This window comes from Oncorhynchus masou, chromosome 3 (assembly GCF_036934945.1).
Source record: "Oncorhynchus masou masou isolate Uvic2021 chromosome 3, UVic_Omas_1.1, whole genome shotgun sequence".
In the NCBI taxonomy this organism is placed as follows: Eukaryota; Metazoa; Chordata; class Actinopteri; order Salmoniformes; family Salmonidae; genus Oncorhynchus; species Oncorhynchus masou.
In genome coordinates this window covers 13,942,640-13,955,564 of record NC_088214.1, presented here as the reverse complement: position 1 = coordinate 13,955,564, position 12,925 = coordinate 13,942,640, and the positions used below count along the sequence as shown (strand labels likewise).

The following is a 12,925-nucleotide window of genomic DNA, read 5'->3' as shown; positions in this document are numbered from 1 at the left end:
TGTGTTTTCACTGTAAAACATTTTAAAAATCCAACATGATGGGTAGATTAACAAGATGTTTATCTTTCATTTGCTGTATTGGACTTGTTAATGTGTGAAAGTTAAATATTTCAATAAATATTTGCAATAAAATGCAAATTAATTACTTAAAAATCATACAATGTTATTGTTGCAGGAATTGAATTGCTCTGTTTTAATACCCAATTAAAATGAAATACTCTGTCAATTCATAAGAATTTGTATGACCCTTAGTTTATAGAAATGGACAGAGCCCGGTCTTAAAGTCAAATAGCAGCCTTTATTCACGAGAGTACTGAACACGATACAGTTTACCACAGGCTATAAACTGAAAATTACATCATTAGTTCCAGTACCAACCCGTCTCTTCTCCCACCCGGGTACAAAGGCAGTATCTCAAGCCTTCCCACATCGTCTCCCTACCAATTTAATATAAGTTATGAGCCAAGGTCTTCTTGTGTCGATAAGCATTCTAGCCAGTCTGAAGATTTAGTTAATTCATTTCTACCAAGGAACAGACCGTCATTGTTCTAATCCTTGATTATATTTACACACATTATATTCAGTACTAGGATTAAGAAAGAAAATTCATACATATACAGTAACATAATAGTATTCGGATTAGTGCATCCTGATTGAAATGTATACATAATTAGTCATTATAGATAAAAATTCCCTAAACAGTTATTTTCTGGATTTTTGTTTTAGATTCCGTCTCTCACAGTTGAAGTGTACCTATGATAAAAATTACAGACCTCTGCATGCTTTGTAAGTAGGAAAACCTGCAAAATCGGCAGTGTATCAAATACTTGTTCTCCCCACTGTATATGTACATGCAACATATGGATGATATTCAGCTAATGTCCTATTATTTTCTCTAAAACATGTTTTCCTTTCAGGTCCTGAAACCCTCATTTTCCATTGTTAAGTACACTGAACACACACACACACAGTTTAGGAATAGAGCGCGCTTCACAATTCTATATACATAAACATATTATATAAACATATTTATATGAACATATTTTATATTGTTAAATACAACAAATAATCAAAAGAAGAGTCAAAGAACAGAATGAACACGGAAGTGAACACACACACACACACACACACACACACACACACACACACACACACACACACACACACACACACACACACACACACACACACACACACACACACACACACACTAGTGGTTAGTCATACAGCTTCACCACCTTGTTATTGGCCTAGGTGCTCAACCTGAGATAAGGTGGGGGAAATAGGATAGCCTGTTACCATCCAACATAATACAGTCTTGTTGTGTCTGAATGCTCAGCAGGTAGCAAAGTGGTAAGTAAGAAAGTAGGGCCACACAGGCAGTAATGATACACACAGGCAGTAATGATACACACAGGCAGTAATGATACACACAGGTAGTAATGATACACACAGGTAGTAATGATACACACAGGCAGTAATGATACACACAGGCAGAAATGATACACACAGGTAGTAATGATACACACAGGTAGTACTGATACACACAGGCAGTAATGATACACACAGGCAGTAATGATACACACAGGCAGTAATGATACACACAGGTAGTAATGATACACACAGGTAGTAATGATACACACAGGTAGTAATGATACACACAGGCAGTAATGATACACACAGGCAGAAATGATACACGGATAATAGTAATAATGGAATAGAAAATATGGGTTGTGTGACTTGGCAAGCAGATAACCTGTTTAGAATCAAATCACAGCTTTTTCACCACTTTCTTTTGATTGTTACAAGTCTTGTGAAAGCCTGAACAGTAAATAGAGTATCTGTTTTTGTTCTGGTCCCGAGATAATAATATAATATATTATAATATTACATTGACACTATCTCACATTTTTGACCTAGTCTCTGGCAGCAGGTGAGGACTCCGACAGACGCAGGGGTTATGTTGAAATGTAATCTAGCTGGAGCTGGGCTGATGTTATCTGACTGTTAATTTGCCCTAGAGCCATGAGCTTGCCGATACAGAGCCTGGATGTGTGTGGTGTTGGGTATTCAGACCCTGGTCGTGTTGTTATTGTGAATAAAAGGTCATAGAGGAACTATGGAGGCAAACGTCTGTCAAGACCGGGTCTCAATTTCCTACTCTTTGTCATTTCAATGTACAGGGCCTTGACTCGGAGAGAGGGCCCCCAAGGAGTCAGCCATTTTAAGTTCCTCCTCGTCCACATCACGAGGACTTGACATGGACCAAAAACAACACCACCACTCTTGTCAAGAGGACGCAACAGCTTATTTTCTTCCTAAGATGGCTGAAGAAATTCTGCATGCCAGCCCGGGTCCCCTCCAAATTCTACCGCTGCACCATCGAGAGCGTCCTGACCAGTTGCATCATGACCTGGTACAGGAATTGCTCCATCCACGACCGCAAAGCCCTCCAGCGACTGGTGAAGACGGCTCAGTACATCACTGGGACCATGCTCCCATACATCCAGGATATCTACTGGTAACGGTGCCTGAGGAAGGCCTGCAGCATCATCAAGGACCCCAAACACCCCAGCCACGAGCTGTTCACCCCGTTACCGTCAGGCAGATGGTATCGGAGCATGAGGACTGATACCAACAGGCTCAGAGACTGTTTCTATCTACAAGGCATCAGACTTCTAAACACTTGAACTATACTGACCAGGAGCACTGACTCACCTACACAGATATACACACACACATACACACACACACATTCATGCTACACACACTTCACAACTTATGCTACCAGACTCTTATTATGATTGCTAAATACTGCACAATTGAAACACTTGCCCCCCCCAATCCCCAAAACACGTGTAAATATTGGACTATAAATTGTGCCTTCCTGTATTATGCTTACGCTAAAATGTTTATTTTCTACTGATCCATTTACTTTATGTTCCTATTCTTATCTTTTATTATTTCTTATTGCTGTTGCATTGTCCAGAAGGAACCTGCAAGTAAGAATTTCATTGGATGGTGTATAGATTGTGTATGGTGTATAGATAGATGGTGCATGGTGTATAGATGGTGCATGGTGTATAGATTGTGTATGGTGTATAGATAGATGGTGCATGGTGTATAGATTGTGTATGGTGTATAGATTGTGTATGGTGTATAGATAGATGGTGCATGGTGTATAGATGGTGCATGGTGTATAGATTGTGTATGGTGTATAGATAGATGGTGCGTGGTGTATAGATTGTGTATGGTGTATAGATAGATGGTGTATGGTGTATAGATTGTGTATGGTGTATAGATAGATGGTGTATGGTGTATAGATTGTGTATGGTGTATAGATAGATGGTGTATGGTGTATAGATTGTGTATGGTGTATAGATAGATGGTGCATGGTGTATAGATGGTGTATGGTGTATAGATAGATGGTGTATGGTGTATAGATGGTGCATGGTGTATAGCTTGTGTATGGTGTATAGATAGATGGTGCATGGTGTATAGATTGTGTATGGTGTATAGATAGATGGTGCATGGTGTATAGATTGTGTATGGTGTATAGATAGATGGTGTATGGTGTATAGATTGTGTATGGTGTATAGATTGTGTATGGTGTATAGATAGATGGTGCATGGTGTATAGATTGTGTATGGTGTATAGATTGTGTATGGTGTATAGATAGATGGTGTATGGTGTATAGATTGTGTATGGTGTATAGATTGTGTATGGTGTATAGATAGATGGTGCATGGTGTATAGATGGTGTATGGTGTATAGATAGATGGTGTATGGTGTATAGATTGTGTATGGTGTATAGATGGTGTATGGTGTATAGATAGATGGTGTATGGTGTATAGATGGTGCATGGTGTATAGCTTGTGTATGGTGTATAGATTGTGTATGGTGTATAGATAGATGGTGCATGATGTATAGATTGTGTATGGTGTATAGATTGTGTATGGTGTATAGATTGTGTATGGTGTATAGATAGATGGTGCATGGTGTATAGATTGTGTATGGTGTATAGATAGATGGTGTATGGTGTATAGATTGTGTATGGTGTATAGATAGATTGTGTATGGTGTATAGATAGATGGTGTATGGTGTATAGATGGTGTATGGTGTATAGATAGATGGTGTATGGTGTATAGATAGATGGTGTATAGATGGTGTATAGAAAGACTATTCTAGCATGTGATAATCAGTTTGCCACTCTTTATTTACATTCACAGTCCTTAACATACATCAAAGCATTGTATGTACAGCAAAACAGATCACCAACATCAACTGATGCCCCTTCATTAAGATGTCAATGTGTTATTTTGCAAGCCTGATGGCAATTTAGTAGGTGAATAGTTGTTTAACTGTATAGTTTACTTTATACTTTAAAAATAGTTTTCAAATAATTGTTTCACATTCATAGTTACTGGAAGTATTTTATTATTTTTGGCTAAGATGACCTGACAACCCACAACAATCTCATCAATATGTTTGTGATTTGCTGCTATTCCTGGAGCAGAAAAATAAACAAATAAGGTTCATTTTAAAAGATAAAAATGTACATTCAAAATGATGTGATAAGAATTTATTGAATGAAACAAGCATAATGAGGATGTATTGATGATGAACCATCTGTGGTTATATGATCATTTATAGCGCTTTTCTAAAACTGAAAGCGCTTTACATTGCATGGGGGTAACTCACTCATCACATAACTTTTAATCTCTGCCCCCTTCCCCTGTCCCACTTCAAAATATCACAGACTTTGCCAGCTCAGTTACCGCAGATGACAAACTTTGATCCTGAATATACAGTGGGGTCTGAAATGATCGACACCTTGATAAATACGAGCAAAAATTACTGTATAAAATATGCAATTTTTTTGTTGTTGAAATTATTTGTTAAACAAAGTACTTTTCTCTGAGCTATTGTATTAGTATAAAATAACATAATACATTTTTTTCTCAAAAAGGTAGGGGTCAAAATTATTGGCACCCTTGTTTTCAATACCTGACATTGGGAGAATAATGGCACTGAGATTTGTTCTAAAATGTTTTAGAACACATTGGGAAGGATCTTAGATTATTCCTCCACACAGAATCCTTCCAAATCCTTGATGTCCTTAATCTGCATTTATGGACTTCCCTTTTAAATTCAAACCCCAGGTTTTCAATGGGTTTCAAGTCCGGAGACGGAGATACCCGTTGAATTAACCATTTGATTGTGGGTTTTCGGGTGCTTGGGGTTATTGTCTTGCTGGAAGATACACTTGCAGCCACGTTTCAACCTCCTGGCAGAGGCAATCAGGTTTTTGGCTAAAATGTCCTGGTACTGGGTAAAGTTCATGATGCCGTTGACCTTAACACGGGCCCCAGGACCAGTGGAAGCAAAATAGCCCCATAACATCAAACACCATATTTTACAGTAGGTATGTGGTTCCTTTCTGCGTTCTCATTTCGACAACAAACCCACCACTGGTGTGCGTGGGCAAAGAGTTTGATTTTTATGACATGTGACCAAAGCACTGGTTCCAATCCAAGTGCCAAGCCCTTTAGCAGACTCATCTTGGAATTAGTGCTTTGGTCACATGACATGAAAAGCTCTTTGGCCACACGCAGAAAATAACCCCATACAATGGCTTGTATTCACCTCCTTTGGCATTTTTCCTATTTTGTTGCCTTACAACCTGGAATTAAAATGCATTTTTGGGAGGTTTGTATCATTTGATTTACACAACATGCCTAGCACTTTGAAGATGCAAATTTTGTTTTCTTGTGAAACAAACAAGAAATTAGACCAAAAAAAAAACAGAAAACTTGAGCATGCATAACTATTCACCCCCCCCAAAGTCAATACTTTGTAGAGTCACCTTTTGTAGCAATTACAGCTGCAAGTCTCTTGTGGTATGTCTTTATAAGCTTGGCACATCTAGCCACTGGGATATTTGCCCATTCTTCAAGGCAAAACTGCTCCAGCTCCTTCAAGTTGGATGGGTTCCACTGATGTACAGCAATATTTAAGTCATACCACAGATTCTCAATTTGATTGAGGTCTGGGCTTTGACTAGGCCATTCCAAGACATTTACATGTTTCCCCTTAAACACCTTGAGTGTTGCTTTAGCAGAATGCTTAGGGTCATGGTCCTGCCGGAAGGTGAACCTCCATCCCAGTCTCAAATCTCTGGAAGACTGAAACAGGTTTCCTTCAAGAATTTCCCTGTATTTAGCACCATCCATCATTCCTTCAATTCTGACCGGTTTCCCAGTCCCTGCCGATGAAAAATATCCCCACAGCATGGGGATGTTGTTCTCGGGGTGATGAGAGGTGTTGGGTTTGTGCCAGACATAGCGTTTTCCTTGATGGCCAAAAAGCTAAATTTTAGTCTCATCTGACCAGATTACCTTCTTCCAGGTTTTTTATGTTTGGGGAGTCTCTCACATGCCTTTTGGTGAACACCAAACATGTTTGCTTATTTTTTCTTGCCACTCTTTCGTAAAACTCAGCTCTGTGGAGTGTACAGCTTAAAGTGGTCTTATGGAGATACTCCAATGCTTGGTGGTGCCCCTTGCTTAGTGGTGTTGCAGACTCTGGGGCCTTTCAGAACAGGTATACTGAGAGCATGTGACAGATCAGGTGACACTTAGATTACACACAAGTGGACTTTATTTAACTAATTATGTGACTTCTGAAGGTAATTGGTTGCACCAGAACTTATTTAGGGGCTTCATAGCAAAGGGGTTGAATACATATGCTGTCACGCCTTGGTCTTAGTATTTTGTGTTTTCGTTTATTAGTTGGTCAGGCCAAGGTGTGACATGGGTTTATGTTGTTGTATTTCGTAGTGGGGTTTTTTAGTTATTGGGATTGCGGCTGAGTAGGGGTGTTGCATAGGTTTGGCTGCCTGAGGCGGTTCTCAATCAGAGTCAGGTGATTCTCGTTGTCTCTAATTGGGAACCGTATTTAGGTAGCCTGGGTTTCACTTTGTATTTCGTGGGTGATTGTTCCTGTCTCTGTGTAGTTTCACCAGATAGGCTGTAATTAGGTTTCACGTTCCGTTTTGTTGTTTTTTGTATTTGTATCAGTTATTTCATGTACCGCGTTTGTTCCATTAAAAAACATGAGTAACCAACACGCTGCATTTCGGTCCGACTTTCTTGCGACAAACGAAGAACGCCGTTACATATGCACGCACCACTTTTCAATGTTATTTATTTTTTTAAACAAGTAATTTTTTAAATTTCACTTCACCAATTCGGACTATTTTGTGTATATCCATTACATTAACTCTAAATAAAAATACATTTAAATTACAGGTTGTAATGCAACAAAATAGGATAAACGCCAAGGGGGTGAATACTTTTAACAGGCACTGTACCTACTGTAAAATATAGTGGTGGATCTTTGATGTTATGGGGTTATTTTGCTTCCACTGGTTATCACTGTATGTCTAATAAATCACTGTATGTGTTCATTTAATGAAAATAACTCCAAAATAAATATTTTTTAGATTCATTTCCCTGAGCCTCCTTTGGCCCTTAAAATGCTCAGTCTGATCATGTGGGCGTTGGGAAACAAATGTGAAAATATTGACATACACAACCCTGATTAGCTGATAGGATGTTCTTGAGCCCACCCCCTTACCCAGATGAACAGTTATTGGTCTACTATAGTCAGATCTTATTGTGAAGTCATGATGTGGGGCCCAAAGTCCTATCCCACCTGAACAGGATGACATTTCAGGATTTTTTTCAAACAGCTCTGACACAAAAAAACAAGGAAATCACATTTTAACTGCACTGCCCATTTAGTAGTCTCACACTGATATCTCCGCTCCATTCCAACAATACCTCACTAATGTGTGTGTCCAATGAATCAAAAAAATGCATATGTCGGTATATTCATTAATTGGGGTTTCTTAAACTATCGGTCAGGACCCAAAGTGGGCCCTGGGCATGTGGGTCGCTAGTTAAGAGAATACATCTATATTCACACACGGTTTCTTCTTAATTTGAGTCGCCGGAGGACGGTATATTTCTCATTTGGGTCTCGAGCTGAAAACATTTAATCAATTACTCATGTAGGCTACTTTCCAACTTGACTGTTCCTGACCTGTACAGCAGCCTCCACTATGAGAAACTTGTAAATGTCACACGTTGACATCCCTGTGTGTAACCACCATGCTAGGCGGTACCTCCTCCACTCTCTTCCCCCTCAGAGCCAGGGTGAGAAAGTTCCTGATGGACAGCGAGACTCGGAGCAGCAGCTCCTTGAGTCCGGCCCTGTATTCCTGTCGCATCAGGCAGTACAGCACGGGGTTCAGGCAGCTGTTGGTGTGAGCCAAGCAAACAGTCAGAGGGAAAGCATAGGCCTGGGCATTGTAGAAGGCCTTACTAAAGGGCACTAGGTCAAATTTTATCAGCACTCCCCACAGTGTCAGAGCCTGGTTGGGCAGCCAGCAGAGGAAGAAGGAGAGCACCAAGATGGTCACCAAGCGGGTCACTTTGGAGCGGCGCCGTTGATGGGACCCCTCTGAACTCTCCATGACCCCAACGCTGCCAACTACGCCACTGACTCGCCGGCTCAGGAGGAGGTAACACACGCTGATCACTACCAAGGGAACCACAAATCCCAGCAGTACCTTCTGTGTCTGGTAGAGGCCCAGTAGAACCTGAGAGTCCCAGTGACTCGAGGCAGATCCAGAAAACCGGACGAGACACAGCTCATCATCCGCAGACACCTAGAAACATCAAAAACACCACAATGGAATTAAGTGTTTGACATCAATTAATGTGTTTTGTTTCGATGTACACACAAACAGCCTTACATGCATTTTTAAATTGGCAAATAAAATCAGTCAAACAAACCTGGACTGTGGTGGAGTAGATGGCGTGGGGCATCGTGACCGCCAGTGACACCACCCAGATGGCAAAACTGGCCCACTTGGCACGAGCCGCAGCCATTTTGGGGCTGCTTATCCTCAGTGAGGAGGCGAGGGAGCAGTAGCGAGCCACGCTCATGGCCGTCAAGAAGAAGACGCTAGCGTACATGTTCATGGTGGTCACAGAGCTGACAATCTTACACATGACCCTGCCGAAGGGCCAGCGGAAGTCCAGGGCAGTGTCCACAGCCCAGAAGGGCAGGGTGAGGACGAACTGGAGGTCAGTCACGGCCAGGCTCCTCACAAAGAAGTCAATAGACGAGTGGTGCAACTGGTGGCGGGAGTGGAGAAGGAACAGCGCCAGGAGGTTTCCCACCAGCCCAAGAGCACACACCACCAGGTAGACCAGAGAAATGACCACTCGCATCTGGAAGAAGGAAACACAGTCAAGAGTCAAATTCTGATACATAATGGTTTGGTACTGTCATTAATTAATAATAATCAAAAAGAAAAATAATACAGTTAATCTTAAATTGATTTATCCTAACCCACAACAACAAAAATATATTTTATATCAAGATAATCTACCTTTAGGACTTTAAAGCTGGGATCTTTAAACTTAAAATATGTAACTTTTTGGGTGACCCCGCTAAATTAAAATAGATACGTGAGTTCAATCTGTCATTCTCATTGAAAGCAAGTCTAAGAAGCGTTAGATCTGTTGTAGGTGGGCTATTTATATGCTTCCAGTTCTTAAATTTCGTTTTTGCATATTTTATATTCAGTTTTGTACACCAGCTTCAATCTAAATACAATATTTGTGGTTATGAAAAATGTATTTCACAGAGGTTTAGCTGGTACATCGATTCTCTACACTATACTTGCGTGTTTTATCACAAACAAAACTTATTAAGCGAACTATTCGAATTTTAGCAACCAGGAAATGTAGCAATTTATGCAGAGTGCATCTTTAATGGGGAAACAGACATGTCCATTCGCGATATTACAACAACAAATAAGTCACTGAAAACAACTAACATGCTGAGCTACACTCCTCAGTTCGGTGGGGGTACACCATTTCCCCATGCCAATGAGGTAAAATAATGTGTCTTGGTCAGACTTCTTGCAAAAGATTAGTTAGTGCTAGTCTGGAACAAAAGCCTGCACAACCAGTAGTAGCTCTCAAGGTCCAGAGTTGCAGATCCCTGAGTATCACTCCTCTATGGGCTTGCAGGGCTACTATGAAGTAGGATGAAATTAGTTTTGCGTTTGTCACCCTAATGGTTAGGACTTTTGGAGGGTATTCAGAACACCCACCGTCATGTTCGCGCTGTCCCCATACAGCTCCGGAGCAGAGTCTCTGGAGAGGAGATGGAGCCAGCAGTCCAGCGAGAGGTTGTGGAGCGATTCTCCGGACAGATTAGCCTGCTCTGGGCTCTCCACGTCCTCCTGACCCCCTACACGCCCACTCAGACCCAGGTGGAGCAAACTGCTGTTACTCTGATGCATGGTTCTTCTCTATCATCCAGCAGAACACTCCGCATGAAAACAGGGTCTCACATCACCCAAAGTGTGAAGTAATGGTACAAACATTTCGAGTTAAGAGTAGACTCAACATATCCAAATTCCAACCGCACAGTTTTTGTAAGAATACACATTTTGTGTTTTAGGAAACAGTCATTTTTAGTAAATATTCACCGTTTTTTTTTCGTTTCATTTGAATGTACTTGTTCAAGTCCGACTTGTTTCTGAAAGAGTTGCATCACTAGTCGAGTCTGCGCTTTTTATACGGATTGAGATGCCATGCGCGGGTAAAGTCTCCGAGAATTCGCCTTGTGCGGTTGCTATCACTCCATTACGTGCATAAAATGGGGGGAGAGTTGGGGTGAGAATGTGGAGGGCTGCAACCTGCTCTCAAAGCATTTCGTATTATTCTGTACATAAGGCCGAGGCACTACAAGTAGTATAATATGTTATGTTTCGTATGGTATGTATTCATTTGTGGATATCCATCACCCATTTAGTATGCTATGTTCCGAATTACAATTAGTATTAAATGTTGCCTATTTGCTAAACATACAATATGTTACGAATTGTGTCCAGCGATACTGGTCCATAATAGAGGTTAACAATACAGTCGTGGCCAAAATATTTGAGAATGACACAAATATTAATTTTCACAAAGTTTGCTGCTTCAGTGTCTTTAGATATTTTTGTCACATGTGATATTACTATGGAATCCTGAAGAATAATTACAAGCATTTCATAATTGTCAAAGGCTTTTATTGACAATTACATGAAGTTGATGCATATTGTCAATATTTGCCGTCTTGACCCTTCTTTTCAAGACCTCTGCAATCTGCCCTGGCATGCTGTCAATTAACTTCTGGGCCACATCCTGACTGATGGCAGCCCATTCTTGCATAATCGATGCTTGGAGTTTGTCAGAATATGTGGGTTTTTGTTTGTCCACCCGCCTCTTGAGGATTGACCACACATTCTCAATGGGATTAAGGTCTGGGGAGTTTCCTGGCCATGGACCCAAAATATCGATGTGTTGTTCCCCGAGCCACTTAGTTATCACTTTTGCCTTATGGCAAGGTGCTCCATCATGCTGGAAAAGGCATTGTTCATCACCAAACTGTTCCTGGATGGGGGAGAGTTTGCTCTCGGAGGATGTGTTGGTACCATTCTTTATTCATTGCTGTGTTCTTAAGCAAAATTGTGAGTGAGCCCACTCCCTGTGGGATGTGATTGTTCTGTTGTACTTGGGGACTTTGGTGGGGTAGTACCTCTGCTCCTCAACTCTGTGTTTGAGGGGCAATCATCACCACAACATCCCAGACTCATTGTGACTGGTTTTCTTTTATCTTGGAGTGTGTTCCGGACATAGATTTTTCTGAGTGCTACTGATTCTTAATAACATAGTAGGCCTATGGGGCGCTAAAAGTCCTTATGAATATTCACTATTTGTCATATACAGATGAGGTCATTTAAAGTGTTACCAAAACAAACATCTATTGCAGCTCTGTGTTCACTGCTGGATTAAACCTAGAGAAAAACATCAATCAGAAGATTATAGTATCCCTGCAGCAGCAGAGAGAGAGGCAAAGACCCTCGTTACCACCAGCAGGATCCCGAGCCCACTGGGTACAGATGTCTAGTCAACATCTATTCCACATTGGTTCAATGTAATTTAATTGAAATGATGTGGAAACAATGTTGATTCATCCAATGTGAACCCAGTTTACTACATGGAAGGACTACATGGAAAACAATCATATCCCTATTCTGCCTAGTACAGACTGAAGCAGTGCAAGGGGAAGATTTATAAATTATCATTTGTATTGAGCTCAGACACATCAATGAAACTTAAATAACAAGTTATATCAAAGTACAGTAAGTGAAGTATGTCCAAAAAAAGGAAGTACCTAAATGAATATCTGCTGCCATTGTTCAGTAACCACATTATTCAGCAAATCTCTATATTACGGATCTCTATAATACATAACACCATATATTGGGGTTCAGCAACCTGGCCTCAGGGCAATTCATATTATTTGGGACGTTTCTTTTTTCCCTCCATTTAAACAATCACATATACACACACACATGGTTAGCAGATGTTAATACAAGTGTTGCGAAATGCTTGTGCTTCTAGTTCTGACAGTGCAGTAATATCTAACAAGTAATCTAACAATTCCCCAACAACTACCTAATACACACACAAATCTAACAAGTAATCTAACAATTCCCCAACAACTACCCAATACACACAAATCTAAGGGGGTGAATGAGAATATGTACATATAAGTATATGGATGAGCGATGGCCAAGCGGCATAGAGTATATACATGTGATATGAGTCATGTAAGATATGTTAACATTATTAAAGTGGCATTATTTAAAGTGGCAGTGATTAAAGTGACTAGTGATCCACTTATTAAAGTGTCCAGTGATTGTGTTTCAATGTAGGCAGCATCACTGAGTTAGTAATTGCTGTTTAGCAGTCTGATGGCCTTGAGATATAAACTGTTTTTCAATCTCTCGG

At 40.5% G+C, this 12,925-nt stretch overlaps 1 protein-coding gene across 1 annotated transcript; it reads right to left on the bottom strand.

The window, feature by feature from the left end:
• Positions 1-8,142: 8,142 nt before the first annotated feature.
• Positions 8,143-10,434, bottom strand: LOC135507745 (relaxin-3 receptor 1-like). Its single transcript, XM_064927362.1, has 3 exons — positions 10,192-10,434; positions 8,861-9,301; positions 8,143-8,733 (listed from the first exon to the last, which is right to left on the bottom strand). Exons 1-3 carry the CDS (start codon positions 10,381-10,383, stop codon positions 8,143-8,145), a joined length of 1,224 nt encoding a protein of 407 aa, XP_064783434.1. The 5' UTR covers positions 10,384-10,434.
• Between the last annotated feature and the right edge of the window lie 2,491 nt (positions 10,435-12,925).

Excerpts from the sequence above, each read along its gene's own strand:
- LOC135507745 (XM_064927362.1), bottom strand. The coding sequence starts at position 10,383 with ATGCATCAGAGTAACAGCAGTTTGCTCCACCTGGGTCTGAGTGGGCGT. Across the intron at positions 9,302-10,191 it reads GGGACAGCGCGAACATGACG|ATGCGAGTGGTCATTTCTCT; the intron begins GTGGGTGTTCTG and ends TCCTTCTTCCAG. Across the intron at positions 8,734-8,860 it reads TCTACTCCACCACAGTCCAG|GTGTCTGCGGATGATGAGCT; the intron begins GTTTGTTTGACT and ends TGATGTTTCTAG.